This window comes from Hyperoodon ampullatus (genome assembly GCF_949752795.1).
Source record: "Hyperoodon ampullatus genome assembly, chromosome: 1".
Lineage (NCBI taxonomy): Eukaryota > Metazoa > Chordata > Mammalia > Artiodactyla > Ziphiidae > Hyperoodon > Hyperoodon ampullatus.
The window spans coordinates 52941829-52962696 of record NC_136914.1 but is presented as its reverse complement, the minus strand read 5'-3'; the positions used below and the strand labels follow the sequence as shown (position 1 = coordinate 52962696).

Here is a 20868-nt window from a genome sequence, read left to right as displayed (position 1 = left end):
AGCTTGCTGGTGGCCATATTTTTTACCATCTTAATTAAAGGGTGAGTTCCTCTTTATAGAAAGCATCTTACTTTTCCATGCCATTTTCATGGAAAGCCCCTCACCCTGTCTCCATTGTTCTGTGCCCATGGAGTTATTTTTAGACCTGTGTGCCTGCTCTGTCTGCTAGCTTTCAGAACCATGGCCAGTCCTGTTACATGGTTCAGAACTGGCTGTTTGAATCCCTAGACAGCTGTGAAGGCAAATGTATGAGGGTTATGCTTGTTTTGGACATTTGTTGAGAAAGATAATTGAGATTCTGTAGTTTCAAGTACGGTAGGGAAGTGTCTGGCACTAATTTGGCATGACTGTCCTCAAGTTAGCAATTAAAAATACCTTAATAGGTTTGTTTTCCTTATAGTAATGACATTAATGTTAATTTTAGAAAATTTCAAAATTACACATAAGCAAAATGAGGAAAACAAGAATAATCAATAATTCCATCATTTAGGGATAGTAATTGTTAACATTTGGTTCTGTTTTTTTTTCTATATATATTATATAAATCAGCCTTTGGTTTCAAGTGTAAGAAACCCAATTATAACTGGAATAAACAAAACAGAATTTATTGATTCACTGAAGGAAAGGTCAGGATAAAGCTGGTTCTTTGGGGAAAGGAATTTGATCTGAGCAAACGACCAGAAGGGAGTTAAAAATAGGAACCAAAAGTTAATGCTTATCCAGATATGTAAGGTGTTAGGTACCTTGTAACAAGGCACATACACCCTGGTGGTTAAATTCGAGTAAATAGACATGGTTGTAGGAATTTCTCTTCCTTACTTGAATCATTTTTCTTCTGTAAATTCTCTGGCATGTGGTAGATGTCAAAAGACATAACTTAAGACTCAAGCAGGGGCCAAACAACACTCTGAACAATGTACTGACTCATCAAAATCCACATTATCTGTTATGATATTCCACCAGACTTCTTGGTCACCTGCTTTTTTTTTTTTTTACTACTGTGTTGCTTTGGCACCTTGGATATTGCCTCCTTGGGAACTTTGGAAGCTGACTTCCTTGGCAGGGTAATGACATTGCCATGCTGGGCCCTAGTGACAGTGTCTAAAATGTGGTACCCTTTGCCGGTGATTTTGCAGACAGAGGGCAGCAACAGTGGGGCTGGAGCCAAAAGGATAAGTGTGAAACATCCCTTGGGGGCACAGAAAATACTTGGGAGGTAGATTTATCAGTGGGGTGCAGTTGCATGATATGCAACTAGAACAGTGTCAGTGAAATTTGGGTTATTACTGTTTTATGAGCCTGTCCCCCGCCAAGGGCTCATGAATATCATGCAAACTTGGATTAAATGAAGTAGGGAAAATGATATGGTGATGAGAAAAATCCAGAAAAAAAAGTCAGAAAGTTTAGTTTCACCATTAATTAGTTAGCTTAGTTACTGTATTAGCTCAGGCTGCTGTAACAAAATATCATAGACTATATAGCTTAAACAATAGGAAATTATCTGTCACAGTTATGGAGGCTGAGAAGTCAAGATCAAAGTACCATTTGATTAGGTTCCCTGGTCAGGGCCCAGTTCCATGGCAGCCTTCTCCCTGTGTCCTCACATGGTGGAGAGAAAGAGGAAGCAAGCTCTCTGGTGTCTCTTCTTATAAGGGCACTAATCACATTATGAAGGGCCCACTCTCATAACCTCATCTATACGCAGTTATTTCCCAAAGGCTCCATTCTAAATATCATCACATTAGGGCTTAGAGTTTCAACATGAATTTTGCCAGGGACACAATTCAGTCTGTAATAGTTACTTAGTTTAGGTCCCTACTGAGGCTGCTAAAACCCAAAATGACTGATTAGAATTTTAAGTCTTTCTGATAGAGATTCTTGAAATATTGGAATAATATTAATAATATAATTAATATAATTGGAATGTTTAATAAAAAGCATCAGCAGACCCAAAAGGCTTTGAGCCAATGGTTCAATATGGTGTGCCCTGAAGTTTCATAGATAAAATTTATTTCACTGGTAGACCATCACTGGGAGTACTTCTTTGTGAATAGCTTAGCAGCATTTTAAGTACATGTATTAACACCACTGAAAAGCCTAGTTTTAATTTTTCCAACCTACTGTGTTAGCAGAAATTATGAAGGAGAAAGAATAAATTGGGGAATGTAAGGGCTACCACCTTTTTGTTCTAAAGAATTCTGAATATCTTGTAAATATGACTTGAGTCCTGATAACACTTTTGTAATGTAAACTGTAGGTAAATTTTCTGTTTCAACATTTTGAAGATGAAAGCCTAAGACACAGGTATTTTCCAAAAATATCTCAGCGAACTCCAGTTTTTATCACCTCTTGTTGGGTGAAATTGAGCTTACTCTGCCCCTAAGTAAGATTGCTTGGTAGTATTCTGAAATCTAGGCTCTTGTGCTGTTGACTCTTTATGGCATAATAATGTCATGGCATATTAAGGATAATTGTGATAATTGACAGCTTTTCATGTGTGGGAGCTTATTAATACATGGATACCTAAGTATTTAAAAAAATTATCCATCTAAATGAATGCTATTTGGCTGTTTCAATTTCTTAGCTAACTTGAAACAGAAAAAGTAACCATCTAATTTACCTGTCTAGAGCCTGCCAGCATGTAAATCAGCAGTCATTTTCTGGATATGTTGAAGTAGAGGTAGATTAGGGCATGGAGAAACTCTAGGTGAACTCGTACAGATTACTCCACTAAAAGTTGGATTCTATAAAAACAGGTTCTTCAATGCAATTATTTTGAAGATGCTGATACGTGGATGGCTAATATAAGTTAGTTCTACCCTAACCCATTCAAATGGAATCATAGATGTCTATATCATAAATCTTTGGTTGTAAGTGACCAAAAAAATTGCCTCATTACTTTTAGCTAGAAAGGAATCCTTACATATCATTGAAAAGTTACTGACTTCAGGCATGGCTGGACCTAGGTGCTTAAATGATGGCATCAGGAGCCTGTTTCTGTCTTGGTTCTGAGTTTCTTATTCCCAGGCAGGCTTTTCCCTTAGGGTTGCAAGGTGACCAACTGTGCTCAAAGATTTTATTACCATCTTATCACCTTAGCATAAAGTGAAAATTTATTTCCTGGAAGTTCCAGCGAAAAGCTGATGATTTTTCATTTTGATTGGCCTGGATTAGATGAAGTGTCCACTCGAAAATTAATTGCTGTGGCCAAGAATTGTGATATTCTCATTGTCCAGGCCAGTGTCACAGAGAGGGTAATTCAGCCTCAGTGGACTTACAAGGATAAAGATAGTTCTCCAAAGAAAAATGGGGTGCTGTTATCAGAAAAAGAGGTTAGGGTTGCTAGGTGGGCAGGAGTAACAGATGCCACTAAAATGTGTGTATGTATGTTAAAGATTTATATGTATATGGAGATTTATTCATTTAGCTAGTTATCATTTCTTATAGTTATGAATGGGAAAAGAAGTTTGAGGATTTTATATATACATTTAAGTGCATTTTTAGAGTACTACGATGGCCTAAAAATCAGATAAATTGTGGAAGTTTTAACAACATGGTATCTACCTACAAACTTTTATCTCAGAATGAAGAAGAGAAATGAATACTTAAAATGATAACTATGTAAACCAGTTGGTGATAGCACATTAATAACTTAAAGAAACAAATAGTTATTTCTTTTTATACTTTGGTTTGAGATCTAAGACTTTACCAGATGGTGGACTTTGACAAGGAGAAAATACAAAATCCAGAAGTCCTCACTTAACCCACAGAAGGGAATTTGCATGTAAGCTTGTCATGCACAGTATGAATGTTCGTTATGATCATTATTTCTATTAAAATTTTTTTTCTTGGGTAGCCTGCAGGGTGACCACAGTGGGATGCTTCTCAGACCAAAAATAAAAGGGCATGTTCGGAAATTACCGTTCAGTGGATAATGAACCAAATGTTAAATTAATTTACTTTAGGACTATTTCATATGCCATTATGATTTCTGCCTTTTCTGAAATCCAGTACATTTACTGTCTGTACTTTTCATATGGAAATCTGACCATTTTGAAAAGTGAGATCATCCATTAGAGTGTGGTGGCCAAGAAATGGGCTTGGAAGTAACACCAAGTGGGTTTGAGGTCATATCACTTACTAGTTGTGTGATCTTGGGGAAGTCTCTTAGCCTCTTAATACTCAGTTTCCCTATCTGTAATGTGAGAGTAATACAAGAGAATAATAGTAGAGGATATTTCACAGGCTTGTGTAAAATAAATTATGTAAATGGAAAGTACTAAACACAGTGCCTAGTACAGTGTAACAATTCAAAAATGTTAGTTATTGAGTGTTACATTTTTATTGATAGCATTTTTCCCCCATTATTATGTGTTATCTTCCAGCTTTAAGTTCCTTGAGGACAGAGATCTTATCTTAAAAAAACATTTTGTGTCATTTCAATAAATACCATAGTGTATTGCATGCACTAAAAACTAATAAATATTAATTAAGTTATCAAATGAGAGTGTAGGAACTATACTTCAAATATTGCTAAGCCTCCAGGGTTTTCATTTTGTTACATCATGTCATTTTCCTAGTTGTGCTTAAAAAGAAGCAGAGGATAGAAGCATAGAACGATAGCTTGTGAGGAACTGGGGCAGAATATGTATTATTCATTGTTTCGTTCATTCTTTTACTCATTTTTCCATCCATTCACTTTTGTATAACTTCACTGTGTCCAAGATAGGTGCCAAGAGCAGTTTAGGTAAGGCATGAAAAGCTGCAAAGACAAAGTACAGCAATGAATAACACACCAAGCAGTGGATATTAAATGTCTTAATAGATGTGCACATTAAATGTTGTGGTCCCTCAGGGTAGGAGGAGATTGCATCTAGCAGAGGAAAATAGCTCACCGGAAATATTCATTCTTTTATTTGCGACTTTCTGTACAGGGAATGGTGACTATATTTTGGTGCAGCTCATGCAAAGATGGATTAAGGGGAAGAGTAGAATAAGGACAGTTTTCCAAACTTATTTTCCATTTCAGAGTTCTTAATGTAAGCTGCTTTTTGCAAGCGGTTGTGTGTTTGTGTATTTGAAAATGTCCAAGTTTTATTTAGTCATGTCTAATTCATTAATACTCAAAGTGACTGTTAGGTGCACACTACTGTGTTGGTCTTTAAGGAGGGTGCATAAAATACAGACCCTGTCTTCCAGGGCCTTGGTGACCTAGTTGGAGAGAGAAGGTGCATCTACAAAAGTTTAGGGACTAATGAGCAAGCTGTATATTTGTTAGTGCCTAAATGAGTGATTCAGACATAAAGTGTTGTTATGGTTTGAATAAAGGAGAGATTCATGTCTCTGGGAATGGTTAGTATAGGTTATGGGAAAAGATAGACTCTCCATCTGGGCCTTAGAAATTGAATCAGAGTTAGAGAGGAAAGAAAAGAATATTCTAGAAAGGAAAAAGGAACAGATTTGAAAATGAGCAGGTATGTTTTGTCACAAGACACTTCTGGGTTGCTGTGGGAGAAAGGTTGAATGCACAGATGGAGGCCAGAGTTATATGAAAGGCAAACGCACAGGCCAAGTTCAAGCTCCACAGGAGATAGAGTGTGGGTGTGGAAGTGATGTCTGCTGCAGTAGCTGGTGGCAGCAGTAAGTGTGGACAGCATCCCTGCCCTACATTTGCTTTCTTCTTGTTGGCAATGGGGGTTTGGGAGCACTGGGTGTCCCCAAGCCCTGCAGACCATCATGTGGTCTTCCAACAGGTGGACCTGGGTCAGAGAAACCATGTTGATATAGGACCCTCCAGGAAATTCTAGAGCTACTCAAAAAAGCCTAAACACATTTTAACCAGAGGGCAGAATAAAAAAAGAAAAACATCAAGGCAGATTAGAGACATTAACTTCACTTTGATCTAGGGGCCTCCTTCTCTTCTGACAAAGGTGATTGGATGAATTTGAGAGTTTCTCTCTCTCCTTTCTTTCCTCTCTGTCACCCTGTCTCATTTTTTTCTCCAGGTTCTCTTTTATGATGAAACTAGATTAGGTATTACTTAGAATCATAATCTATTCATCTGTAAAGCAAGTTGATTTTCTGATGTTTTTGCCCCCCACCTGCCCCCCCCCCCAGTATTAAAGTGAGGCGGAAGGGGTTTCATTATTTCCCCTTGTTCTTTCATTGGCTGTTTCCTAAAACACACACCTTTGTGTTCTCATTACTGAAGCCACTTAATTCACTGAAGTAAAACATGCAGAACTTTTGGCTATTTTCTTTCTTACCTTATATATTTTCAACATATAAGTGTTGTCAAGGCTAATATCTGTGAGAGCTTTCTTTCTTAGAAGCTAGGCAGGTTTTGCTAGTAAGGGTCAACAATTTTTAAATGAATTTAAACCTTGTATTTTAGCTACTATGGTGATCATCATCATCCCATTTTTCAGGTGGGGAACTTGAGACACAGAGAGGTTAACTAGCTTTTCTCAGATCACACAGCAAATAAGCAGCACAGTTTGGATTCAAACCTAGACAGTTTGGCTCCAGAGTCTCAATGCAATACTGTGTCTTGTATTTAGCTCATTTCTTTATCTGATCAAAAGTTATGGGGAAAAAAAGAATTCCTGATGTACTTCATTGGGTAGACTCTCACTCTGCATATCTTTGTGTTAAGAATGGTGTTAGAAATTGGGGAGGGCATTTGCTGGCCATAGAGGATGCCCCTCCCACATGTTGATATTGACAGTACAATTGCTGTGACCTCTTATTTCTGATTCCTGAGGAAGCTTCCTTCTGATTAGAGGAGCAGCTGAGGAAAGAAACTAGAGTAGCAAGCTCATTTTTGTTACACAATTTTGGAATTTTATCCCAAAGGGATTGTTATATTGGTTGCTCGGAGGCTGTATTTAATAAATAAGACAACTTATGAAAGGTGCTTAGATATGGCACCTGGAGAGGAAGACCTGGAGGTAACAACGTTACATCCTTCTTCCATTCGACTTTACAGAAGTCACAGCTGAGTTGCTTGCTGTCTGATAAGCAGTGAGTTGTTTCCCTAACTTGAGAGCACCAGACCACAGAGTAATGCTCTGTGGATTAGAGTTCAGCAAAGATGTGTGTGGTGTCTGTGCAAGAGAATTTGTTCTTTAAGCAGGAGAGACATTTATTCTTCTCTGTTAGAGATGGGGACAAACCCACATCATATCTTTTAGAAAGGGACAAAAAGTTGGTTCTCTAAATGTAGACTTTTCCCTTCTAAAAGCTAATTCTATCTCAGGGATCTTTGATGTTGAATGTTGATGAAAAGTCAGTTAAATTTGTGACTGTCAGTTTCAGAACCACTCTGCTGAATAACTACATTTCTAGTAGTGTGAACACTTTACTTGTTAGGAGTAGTGTCCAGATTCTAAATTCTGCCAGTCATTTCTTACCCTCATATCATTTCTTTCATGCCCTCTGTGATCCTCTAAAATAGTTACACATCCCATTTCTTGATTGGAAAGGCATTGCAAATGTTTTTACACAAAAGTCCTGGAACTTTAGATTTTTTTCTCCCAGAGATTTAAGAAATTTCAAAGCTGTTTTTTTCTAATTACAAAAGTAAAACATATTGTATCTTATATTAATATGTATTTGGTTACCTTATTTTAATGTTCTGCGAGCACAAAACAGGTTGCAGATATTTTTCTTGCTTATTGGTTTATGTACTAATTTATTTATTCACTTAACTAATTAATTAATTAGTTAATGTTTGTTTTCCCTGCTAGCATGTAAACGCAGTAAGAATAGGGACCTTTTTGTCATGGTTCTTTGCTTTATCTTCAAAGCCTGAAGCAGAGCCTATTTAGAACATAGACAGTACTCAATAAATATTGATGAATGAATACATGAATGAGTTGTGCACGTTTTAAAATTGATAGGAAAGTGTAAGGAAGAAAATAGAAGTCCTAGAAACAAACTGCATAACATTTAAAAGGTATGTATACAGGCAATCCTTGCTTTACACTGTAGTGCAGGACCATAAAAATGACTATGCAAGCTGAAATTATACAAAACAATCCTAATGATCAATGGGAAAAGTTATTATTGTTCTTTGACCTTTAAAAAATTTGCCAAACCATTAAAATCTCTCTTACTGTTGGCTATAAAGTTATAGGGAAGTGAAAAAAATAGTAAAACTAGTTATTTATTTAGTATTTGCTATTTTAAGACATTAGAAACATTGAGATTAAAGTGGTTGATTTCTTTGTAAAATCTTATCGGAAGTAGTTTGCCTTTTTCCTACAGTACAATTCATGAAATGGAGTGAGCATCTTTTCTATGCCCAGAGCAATCGTCATTCTCCTCTCTGAGTCTGGATCAGCTTCCAACATTTTATCATTTGCGCTTTCTGTGTTAGGGAATGTCTCTGAGGGTTCCTTTAGCATGAAATTTTTTTGCCAGCATCACTTCCTCTGGGACATCGTTAGCATTTTGTTACAACCACTTGCCTTACTATTTATGTTAATGAGTTCACCTTCACTAAGTTCCTCTGACTCTACATCTAGAGTCTCTCAAATGGGGAACGGCAGCGTTATCTACATTCCCATAATCAGCTAGGTCTTCTGTAACTCCATTCGTATTTGACATAGATTTCACTTCCAGTGTTAGTACTTTTTGTTTCTGTGCTGTACTTTCATCTTTGTTGGCTAGCTCCCTCTTTTGATTATTCATGTCATATGAATTTATCATTGGAAGACAAGAAGGCAGCACAGCTACACACTTTGCTGCCTGTGCATGAACTGGATAACAAATGTGTAGTGACCAATCACTGGCAGACTTCGAAAGGAGCACTATGATTGGTCACGATCATGATGCATATATGTTATGTACATATACGTAAAATACAGTACATAAAATACAGTAATTGTATTTTATGCAATTACTCACAGTTAATTTACTATCCAGCTGAAATTTGAGCTGTGTTGTTGGGGGACTAGTGTTCTTTAACCAAACTGTGGTAGCTGAAGTTTACACTCATTAGAACCATGCAAAATGAGGGCTCTCTCATTTCCAGACTATTTTATGGATATATGTGTAATTTTTTCTTTACCAAAATGGGATTGCTTTATGCATATGATTTTGTAATTTTATTTTTTTAATTAATATTATATGATATATATGTCAAAAACCAATAATCTCATCTTCATGTTTTATGACTGTGTGGTATTTGATTGAATGGTTGTAATATAGTTTATTTAACCAATCCTTCTTTTTGGACATTTAAGCTTTTTCTGTTTCTCTCAATTATAAACTATGCTGTAGTGGTCACCTCTGTAGTTAAGACTTTGTGATAACAACTGTTATTTATTTAGAATGAACATCTTGCTAGTGGTAGAATTGCTGACTCACAGGATAGATACACTTTAAAAACATTTCCATACCTTTTCAGAGAGATGTTCCCATTTAGGCTCCTACCAGCGACATAAATTGGAAGGTGCTGGTACACGTGTCCTAAACCCTTGCCAACATTGAGATGATCATTCTTTAAAGTTTTTGCCATTTTTATAGGTAAAACATATATTTTATTTTAATAGTTAGTTTTGATTACTAGGTAGGTTGAATATTTTTCATGCTTTTTTTTTTTTTTTTTTTTTTTTTTTTTTTTTTTTTGTTTTTGCCTTACGCGGGCCTCTCACTGTTGTGGCCTCTCCCGTTGAGGAGCACAGGCTCCAGACGCGCATGCTCAGCGGCCATGGCTCACGGGCCCAGCCGCTCCGCGGCATGTGGGATCTTCCCGGACCGGGGCACGAACCCGCGTCCCCTGCATCGACAGGCAGACTCTCAACCACTGCGCCACCAGGGAAGCCCTTTTTCATGCTTTTATTTGTAGTAAATATATTTTGATCTATGGAATTTTATTCTGTCCTGATTATAGTGGTTTTCAGATGGTAGGAAGTTTTTTGTTTTTTTAGGTTGAGTACATATATTTCTAAAAAGTTCTGCATATGAATAAATCTGTGTACTCAGACTGCAGTCACATGTATATTCTTGGTTTTACCCAGGGATTATAAGGAGTATCTGTGGGCCTTAGTTTTGTAATATAACCATCAGTTTCCAAATGCTTTCCATTTTTTTTAAAGAAAGAGAAAATAGCCCGCAACCTGGGGGAAATTCTAGTTAATTTTTCATTACATGATTTTTAGGAGATGGGGTCAAAAGGAGCTAGTAGGGCATTCAATTATGTGCTTGAGTGTGTTGGAAATTTTTTCCCCTCGTGTGTACAATATTTTACTTGGGCTTGTTTTTCAAGTGCATTGAAGTGTGACTAAACATTTTTGGGTACTGCCATTATGTACAGAAGAGGCTCCATCTTGTTAAATATTCCTTCATCAACTTTGCAGTTAGGCAGTTATGGGCAGTGAGGAACCTGTGAGGGCATGGACTGCTTTGGGCATTGGACAGAGGGAGGGTGGCTGGGAGGCGGGGGCCTGGGGGAAACCCAGCATTGGGGTGCTCTGTTGCCCCCTCCCACTGTTGTAGAAAAAGTGATTGGCTCAAGCTGGTTTCTGTCTTATACTTTTGGATGGGTCATCAGTGGGGAAGGAGGGAAGGTCATGTGGTTGGACCTGAGCTCATCATAGGGCTAAAGGTTCTTTGCCACTCGCCACACAGAACTGGAGCGCTGTCCTTCTGGAGAGTGGTGGAGAGCTGAGACACAGTTCAGAGCTAAAGGACTAGAGAAGGCCTTGGATTCCTGTTTATAATTAGGTTGCGGACAAGGAAGGCTCAGCAAGGAAGATGTCCACTGAAAATGTGGAAGGGAAGCCCATCAGCTTTGGGGACGGAGGAAGAGCTTGGAGTTACACTTTCCTCAGGGTTGTCCAGCCAATGTTTAACCACAGTATTTTCACTTCTGCAGTCTCTCCCGCCGCAGAACGCATCCGATTCATCTTGGGCGAGGAGGATGACAGTCCAGCACCCCCTCAGCTCTTCACGGAACTGGATGAGCTGCTGGCCGTGGATGGTCAGGAGATGGAGTGGAAGGAGACAGCGAGGTGAGCCAGAGCTGACTGTGCAGGACTGACGTGGGGAAACAAGGGCAGGGCAGGATTCTTGTCTGTGAGCTCCTTTCTCGAGTCCAGACGATTGATGAGCGTGAGGTTGGCTAGGTTAAGGAGTAAAAGGATTCTTTTTCGACTCTTTGACATTGACATGGATGCAGGACACCCTTTATTTCACTGCTGAAGTCATTGATCTGCATTGTTATAATTTTAACCTTTATAAGGAATTAGAAGTAAATCTCCATTTGTATGCTATTTAATAGTAAAATATTTAAAAGAGAGAAACTCTAACACCTAAACATGATAGCCTAGCAATATGTGTTCACAGTCTCCACATGCCAAGGTATCTTGTGAAACCATTTCTGACTTATTACCCATTCCCTGTTAGGAGGGAGGTTACAAAGACAATGACTGTTGCACACAAACTTGCCATTATTCCAAGTGAAAACCTGTCATCTTTTAAACATCCAGTGGAAGCGAGTAGAAGGTTCACTTGAATTGGAAGTGTTAGAGACCTGAGTTCCATTTCAGACTTTTGTCACCTGCTGGCTGCATAACAGCTTCTCAGAACTTTGATTTCATCAGCAATAAATAGTGGATAATAACATCTATTACATATAATATATATGTATGTGATATAAGATATATAATATGTAAATATAATGTTCTACTAGATATCAAATTATATCATGGATATTTATATACATACATACAGGTATATATATGGAAATGCTTTGTAAATTGTTAAGCACTGCACAAATATCTAAAGTTTCATTAATCTCACAATAAGAGCTTTTCTTTCTGTCTTTCTGCATGTATATTTAGTTATATATGCCACACTAAATCTTCTATAACATATAAAAATTGTGTACCATAAAGACGTTGATATAATGCAGTTATTGGTCTCTCATTGTCATCATTATATGGGGATTCAATGCATTTGACTTTCACAAACAAAAATAATGTTAACATATGCCTTTTATAGTCTGTAATTTAATTCAGATCAGTTAAATTCAACAAATATGTTCTGAATGCATAGTACACATCAGGCACTGTTTTAGGTACTGGGAATACAGAAGTGGGCAATAACTCATTTCTGCTCCTCCATCTCTGAGACTGCCTTCTTTATTCTTTTGGGGCCACTTTCCATGATATAGTAATTATCTCTTATTCCCCTCTCAGCACCAATAACCTGGATATTAAAAGTCCTTCATAAAGTATACTTTTAGTTCATAAAACATTCTCCAAAAGAAGGCTCTCAAAGTGAAAACTTGTACCAGTATCTCCATTTCATTCTTTCTTTTCCTTCTTTCTAATAGAAAAAAACAGAGTGAGAATTATACTGGTGCAGCATGAGTTAAGTGTTGGGGAGATTTTGGTTTAGTCTTGGCTTTGCTGCTAACTAGCAGTTTAACTTTGGGCAAGATATATAGTCATGTAGTCTTCCTGACCTTGTGTTTTCTATACTATCAAATGAGAGTCATACTGGGTTGCATCCTCTCTAACATCATGCATATTTTATAGCTCTAAAGTTCCATCCCTGTGCGTATAATTGTGTAGTCAGCTGCGACTAGAAGAGTTCCTTTGATTCTTACTTTCATCTTAAAATTCTGTGTGAGTACCTATATAGAGTAGAATTCAGGTGTAGCATTCTGTTTTCTCTTTCAGCCAAATGCAGACTACACTTTATTTTAGGTGACCCCTGGTCCCAGAAATGTGAAGAGATCACAGCTCATTGTATAGGTAGTTCAACATTGAATGAGGTGGACATAGTATTTTCATTTAAGATTCTTAAAGGTTAAGATGGTCATGAATACTTTACCATCTTTAAAAACTGACTATTTCCTTAGGAACTATGTGTCATTTTGGTGATGTCATTGGTCCCTGAGAGACTGTATGTACAGCTGGAGAGGAAGTACGGTGGGAGTACACCATGTATTGGGGGAAGTTGTCCGGGAAGAAACATACTCACAAATAGTCTACCTTCTGTAACTTCTCCTATATAGGATTTGCCACAATTACTATTAATTAGTTAATCATATATGTGCTAGTATTGTTTTCATTTTGTCTCCCTCATTACACTAATTTGTCTAGAGGGAGAGACCACCATGTCTGTCTTTCATTACTATATTCCTAGTGCTTTGCAGCGCTTGGTACGTAATAGGTGCTCAGTAACATTTGCTGAGTGTGATTAGTTGAGAACTCATTGCCTTAGAATCTACTGTTCTGAATATAATACTTTCTTAGAAATATTACGTGATCAAAGCTGGAGTTCGGTGATAATCCATCTCTTTCTGACTGATGGACAGCTCAATGACAGACCCAAGTTACCCAGTACACCATTGATAAAGCCCAAGAGAGGACCTTTGTTTGATGTTCCCAACTAATTCATCAATATGCTGATGCCATCTGTGTTTAGTTCTCTAGCCCAAACAAGTTCTTGCCTTGTTTGATTGAAAACAAATATTTGGTTGGGTAGTAGGCATCTCTAAATAACATATCAGAAACTGAGCTTCTCATCTACCCACCGCAGATCTCCTCCTACAGAGTTCCCCACCGCAGTGAACAACTCCATTTTTTTAGTTGCTCAATCCAGAAAGATTGGAGTCTTCCTTGACTCCTGTCTTTCTCTACACCCCTTACTTGATCCACTGGCACATCCTATTTAGTTTACCCTCAACATTATTCAGATATTCAGAATCTCACCATATCTCACATTCAGTGCTGCCACAACCCTGGTCCAAGCCTCCATCCTTCCTCATCTAGATTACTGCAGATGCTTCCTAATTAGTCCATCTCCCTGAATCTTCCCTTGCCTCCCTCATGTACTATACACTATGATCTCTGACCTCATCTCCTCATTTCTTACTTCTCTCCCCCTGGTTCGCTGTGCTCCAGCCTCACTGGCCTGGTCATACTCCTGTGTCAGAGCCTTTGTACTCGCTGTTCAAATGTGGTTTGCACTTGAAATGCTCTCCCTGCTGTACTCCACAGTCATCTCCCTGGATCATTTCCTCACCTCCTTCAGGTCTTTTTTCAAATATGACCTTCTCAATGACTGCCCTGTCTAAAATAGAAACTTTCCCCAAACCTTCTTATCCCTCATCCTCCATTCTATTTGTCTTTGGCACTTATCAGCAGTTAGCATATTAACGTATCTTGTTATTGTCTCTTTCCAATAAAATTAAAGCTCCATGAGGGGAGGAATTTTTGGTTGTTTTGTTCACCACTGTATTCCTAGTGTCTACAACTACCTGGCACACAGTCCACAATCGAGAAATACGTGCTTATAGAATGAAAGACTAGAGAAATAGAACCTTGATTCTTAGTTTACTGCTCTACCTAAATTCTGTTGGAAAGTTTGGAGGTGGTTGTGCCTCCAGAAATGATTCAAATTGTCAGTGATTTTTACTTCCTGCAATGTAACTCTGCTTCTGAATGTTTTTTGCAGTAACTTCTGACTGTCATTTATGATGTCCAGTTTCCATTCCTGATAGGGCTTTTTTTCCCCATGAAAAGCTCTCAAACCTACCAGACTAACAAAAGTTTAGTGCTTAGAAGGAACTCATTTTACATATGAAAATGCAGCATGAATATTCTTTTGGCTAACATAAAATGGAGAATTATTTGCTTTTTGTGAAAACTCCAATTAAATGGACTATTTTATTCCATAGAGAACTAGCCTGTCAGACTTCTCCAGCTCAGTGTAGTTTCTACTCTGAGCCTACACCCCATAGAACACAATAGTACCCTCTTTAGTACTCTCCCTTTTAATGTTCTATACTTTTTTCAGTTGACTAATGATTTGATTTTGACCAAGAATATCATACATTGAGTCTCAGCATTCCTGCAGTTTTAGTCTTACTTCAGGAAGTTCAGGTTAGCTGTGTGTCTTAAAAAATAAGGAAAATGGTTTCAGTGGTAGGAAAAATATCCCCATTGAAGTCTCACAAAGCACAGTAGTCATGTAAAACTATAAACAAGGGAAATCTTTATTTACATGAAGTTTGAAGCCAATTCTACCACCATCTTTTTTTACATCTTTTCCCTGCTGTTCTCTTTCCTGAAAGTCAGAACTTTGAATTTTCACTGACTCTCCCAAGGGTAGAATGATCAGACCTGAGAAATGTATATAATCAGTGGAATGCAGAGAATATTCTTTTTCAAAGGAGTATCCTCAGTGTTAGGCCATTAGAATACTGACATTCAGTGGTGTAGCAGTAGTTATAATGGAATATTTGGTATTAGTGAATGAGCCTGTGCTTCTCATTAGCAATTTCTAGGTGGGTAGGCGTTAGCTAATGGATTCAGGAAGAAGACTGGTAGAAGAATAAGTCATGGTCCGGCTTTGGTGATGGCCCAAAGCCAGGAAGAAGGGCTATCACTACCACTCCAAACGCTGTATTCCTTTGAGTCAGTGATGTCTGCAAACATGGTTATTGGCTTTCAGTTTTCCCTCAGCGAATATTCAGATGGGCCATGTTGGAATTTATCACTGTTATAAGAATATATGTTAAAGATCACTTCCCCTCTTCCCTGCGATTCAAATTTTACGGCCAAACCTGGGTAAAAAGGAAAGACATCACAAGTTTCAATAAACCCAACAAGCCAACAAAGGAAAAGGGTACTGATGTTTCAGTTCGAGTGGGACAGCACGAGTGACCCTGCCTCCCTCTGGAGAACATGACTTCGGGGCCTGGCCATCAAACACAGCCACATGCACTTACCCTGGGGCTTTGCATAGGGCCCTCTCTGTTCCCAATCTATCCTGACCCCTCTATCTCTCCTCTGCTGGATGGCTCTGGAAAATTCCATTTTAGACCAAGTTTACTTTTTCTGTACGAAAAAGTCTGAAGAATAAGGAGTTTAATCATCTATGTAATTATATGTGGTTACTACACTGTTTTGCAATAACTTTCACAGTTGATCTAGATATTTAAGAATTCTCCTTAAAAACATCATTTATCCCAGATGCACACTAGTGTTGGCTTCTTTTATGTGCGATGAGGCACTTATGAGTTAGCAAGAAATTTATTATTGCTTTAAAATAGCTTTACGTAGTTGGATTATATTCCAAGGCAAAGGTCATGTCTATTTTCCACTGTAAAACTGGCATGTTTTAAAGTTAGAGGTCTTTTCTTTTCTTAAGTATATTTAATCATATGATTGGAAAGTTGCAAAATTCAGTGTTTCCCAGTGGACTTTCTATTTCTTCAACAAATGAGTGAAATGCTGTTTGGTTGGCAGTCACTCAAAGTGGGTTAAACTGCAGTGTACTTTATCATTATTCTTCAAAGACCTTGGAATAAATAAACTTCACCTAGTAAACTCTTCCTTCAAGGTTACAACAGTTTTTTAATTGCCAGCATTTAAAAAGCCAGCTTCTGAAATTAATTTTCTTATAACATGTCAAGGACTAAGACAAAAGGAAAATTAGGAAACTTATTGCAAATACATGGTTATTCATAGTTATTATGAAGGATAGATAGTAGCTTTTAGTACATTTTACAGTAAAAATGTCTTTTTTTTTTAATGTAATTACATGGTTCTAAAGCACCTTTACAAATTCATTGACACTCCAATAGCCTGAACTTTGGTACCTTTGCCTTAGCCTTTTCTTTAATGGGTTCTGATTTGAACTGAGTCGTTTTCAGTTTTTTTCCAAATTTGTCCTTGATATGTGAGGAGGATAGACATAGCATGTGTAGTTTCTGGAATGAAACTACCTGCAAACAATCTGTTTAAATGGGCAAATCATTACTTTCTGAGTAAAAGTGTATATTGGAAGTACAGTCAGGTCCTTGAACAATTAGAGCAATGTATTTTAAAGTAATTTAATAGTCATTATCCCAGAGTTACCTTGTGCAATTAGCTATACTATGATATGACATCATCTCAACATATAATATTTACTGAACTCAAAGTGAAATAGATGCTTAAACTGAACTATGAGACAATACTTGTCTCTTAGGAATGTAGATTCTAAGGACCTGGCTAGTTTTGAGACTACATTCCCATTCCATTATGGTTAAAGCTTGACCTAATCTTGGCTGGTATAATCCAGGAGGGTGAGTAATACTATTCCCTAAATCCAAGCTAGTTGGGATTTATTATTTCTAAATGTACTTTTAAAACTTGTTCAAAGTCATATTTAAGACAAACTGTGGAGAGGAGATTGGTCACAGAAGAATGTAATGGTTTTGTTCCTTTTTTTCTTAAAGAACATTTTATTAAACTTATATTGTTTGGACAGTTGAAGATGATAGCAGAAAAGAGCTGCTGTCACATACCGTATGTTAGTGAGGCTTGGTTTTCTTTTACAAAATGGATTTGGCCGTACAGATTTATGGTGACTGATAGAAGGGCAACTGGTTATCATTTAGGAAAGATAAGAGGGAAGTGAAGGCTGTAAACTCCCATTTACTGAGTAAACTCCCATTTACTGAGTTTCTAGCTGGCCCTTGTCATTCATCTTAGACTTAAATTCTGTGACTAAAGATTCTGTCCCTCAGCTAATAAGAATATTCTTAGGAATAAAAACAAGGTCACGGGGCTTCCCTGGTGGCGCAGTGGTTGAGAGTCCGCCTGCCGATGCAGGGGACATGGGTTCGTGACCCGGTCCGGGAAGATCCCACATGCCGCAGAGCGGCTGGGCCCCTGAGCCATGGCCGCTGAGCCTGCGCGTCCGGAGCCTGTGCTCCGCAACGGGAGAGGCCACAACAGTGAGAGGCCTGCGTACAGCAAAAAAAAAAAAAAAAAAAAAACAAGGTCACTATACTCTTTATCGATAACATAATTATATGTAACCCTGACTATGTTTCATATACTATGGAATCTTCTAGAGTCTCATCTTGAGCAAAAAACTGTAACATCAGATGTAAATATGATTCATATACTAGCTCCCAGTCAATATGGTTAGAGGTTCTGTGAGTAAGCCTGAAAAGATAATATGCCTAAAGTTAGCCAATGTAATATACTCCATAAAATGATTACTCTCAAAATAACCCAATTACCTCTTATTGTTTTGGCAAATCCATAGAATTCTGTAAGAATGTAATATAAAGTTGTCATTTTTCTCTCACTTCCTTCTATTTCTGTGGTTCTAATACCAACCAAGGTGAAGAACTACTAATTAACACACACACACACACACACACACACACACACACACACAAGAATATTAAAGGTCTTTCTCTCAGAATGTTTCACAACCACTTTTGTAGAATAAACAATGTGCAGTTCTGAAGTTTTAGAACTTCTTTGGTGTTGGCTTTTTAATGTGAGGAAAACATGTAAAAATCTCTACTCCCTACATTTTTGGGGATACGGGGAAAGGAGGAGGGTCTTAAAGTGGAGGGTGAAGCTGGGGCTAAGGTTGCCATTGAAGCGTGGAAGTTCCCTGGCCGGGAGAGGGAAGAGGGAGTTTTGGGATATGGCTCATATACTTATGAATCACATGAGTGTTGGGCTTGATTAAAATTCTGAATTTTCTTTGACACTGTGGCTGATCTGTTGATCTATTTTCACTCATGGTTCTACTAATGTGTTCTTTTCTTCCTCTGGGGGTGGTGAGTGGTCTATAAATAATACCTTATGTAGAGCTTCCTCTGATCTCTGCCCTTTGTTCTCATCTTTAATGAGCTGGGTGAGTGTTTAGCTTTTTCTAGGAAAACATTTTTCAATCATTAAACCTTTGCGTGAAGAATGTAGGAAAACAATTTTTAACCCCCTCTTTGTCTTGTTCAGTATCTTTCAGAGGTTTGAAGTGATAGAAAGCAGCATTTTTCTTTGGGTCATGATGAATAGCAAAATGATGATGCTTTCCTGTTTTCCTTTACCAGTGTAGGAAGAGTCAGTATGTATAATATGTGGGATATAGACTGTCAAGTGTGTTTCGCTCTCATTTCCATTAAACTTTTTTCATTCCTATATATTGCTAAGTTATCAAAATGTCTACAAATCTTAGAAAGAAGAAACTGTAAGAGAGGGTTTTTTGTTCCGTTACTAAGGTTAATGAGAGATCTGTTATTATCAGAGTAGATGCATTGTTCACTGAGCTTGTGTATTTTTAAACACATGTGGAGCCAAACATGAGGGGTAAAGCTATTAGCATCTCAATGAGAGGGGAACATGTGTCAGCTGAGAGAGATGTATTAAAGTAAGATACAGCAACACATGCTGGCACTCTTTAAGCATGAAAGGGGAATTTTATTTGTCTGACCACTTCAAACACCATGTTTTCAAATATTTAAGATCAGTATTGGTTCATACTAATATTTTACCTTATATAAACGTGCCTTGTGAAGTCACAACAGAATCTCACAGTGGTGGTTTTTTTACACACTGTAGGCTCTGCCCACATGGAGAATTTGAAATGCATATTTTTCCTACATTATTTGAAAAATTTGGTTCAATAGTCATTCTTAAGGATTTCATGGTTACATATAGACAGATATAAAACCAAGGAGGCGTTGGCTCCTTTTGGTTTGTTTTCTTTCTCTCTAACATCGGGGGAGGAGTGGTCTAGTGAGTCTGTTTGGTGTATTTATAAACGTAATGCAGTTAATGATAGAATAAGCTTTTAAAACTCCACAAAAGGAGACATTTTGGAAGTGCTGGTGGGGGTGGATCTGGGAGGTTGGTCTTGCTATTTCCAGAGGTGATGAGAACACTTTTAATGGTTCTTCACTAATTTCATGTTTCTAGGTGGATTAAGTTTGAAGAAAAAGTGGAACAGGGTGGGGAGAGATGGAGCAAGCCCCACGTGGCCACCTTGTCCCTTCATAGCTTATTTGAGCTGAGGACATGTATGGAGAAAGGATCCATCATGCTGGACAGGGAGGCTTCTTCTCTCCCGCAGTTGGTGGGTAAGTATGTTGTCTTAAGTTCCTATCATTTTTTTCTGCTCTACCTACCTCCCCATGAGTCTCTTTCAATGCAGATGACTTCTAGTGTAAGCGGAGCTGAATATTCTATAACATTTATTCTCTCTCTTTTTTATATTATAAAACTAGTGAGGGTTATTGCAAAAAATTTGGAAAATACAGACAAATATTGAGAAAAAAATTAAAAATCATCCATCATACTTCCATCTGGACATAGCCATTGTTAACATTTTGGTGTATTTCCATCCAGTTTTGGTTCTCAGTCCTCTCTCTTATGCTTTTCACTTTTATGTTATATGAAAAATTACCATGTTTATATGTACAGATTTGCATTCCTCCGCTTATTAGCATAAGATTAATATTTTAAATAGAACCCTCCCCCTTCATCCTTGGTCATACTGGACTGGAAGTCTGGACACTAGATTTCTAGAACTCATTGACCTTAGACATTGTGCTGAGCTTCTCTGGGCCTCAGTTTTGTCATCTGTAAAATACAGTTGGAATATTCTGTAAGAAGGAAACTGGTCTAGGTCTAGTCCCTCAGTTGGGCTGATTTTGTAGGTGGAAGTCAAGCTCCTTTAGCTGTAGGTAGAGCAAATTGGGTGGGGCAAGGAGCCAGCAGAACGTTATGGATTAATGACTGAGTCAGGTCATGTTGGTGCCGAGGATCATTTGTACAACCCCGGACAAGTCACTGAACCTCATGGTGCAGAGCAGCTTTGGCATCTTTGTAATTAGTGTTGTGTAGTGAATGTCAACTCACCATGTTGAACACCTTGAGCACACGTCGCTACATTCCAAAGAGAGGTTATTGTTTTCATTTTCTAGCAAGAGACTGGCCTAAGCTGTCTTATTATCTTTCAGGTTGGTGTGCTAAAGATCATGTTTTCCTTCAGGAGAGGTGCAGGGTCTCTGCTTATTATTCTTAGGAAAATTCCATAACTCGGTGACCACTGGAC

At 37.9% G+C, this 20868-nt stretch overlaps 1 protein-coding gene across 4 annotated transcripts in view; it reads left to right on the top strand.

Annotated features, from left to right (window-relative positions):
• Positions 1-20868, top strand: part of SLC4A4 (solute carrier family 4 member 4) — a gene marked incomplete at both ends in the record, with an annotated part of 298688 nt that overhangs the window by 75932 nt on the left and 201888 nt on the right. For all 4 annotated transcript variants that reach the window (XM_079717224.1, XM_079717222.1, XM_079717223.1 and 1 more), the window contains 2 exons: positions 10883-11018; positions 19731-19891. In XM_079717224.1, the coding sequence (XP_079573350.1) occupies positions 10883-11018; positions 19731-19891 (297 nt within the window). The remainder of the gene's footprint in view (positions 1-10882; positions 11019-19730; positions 19892-20868) is intronic.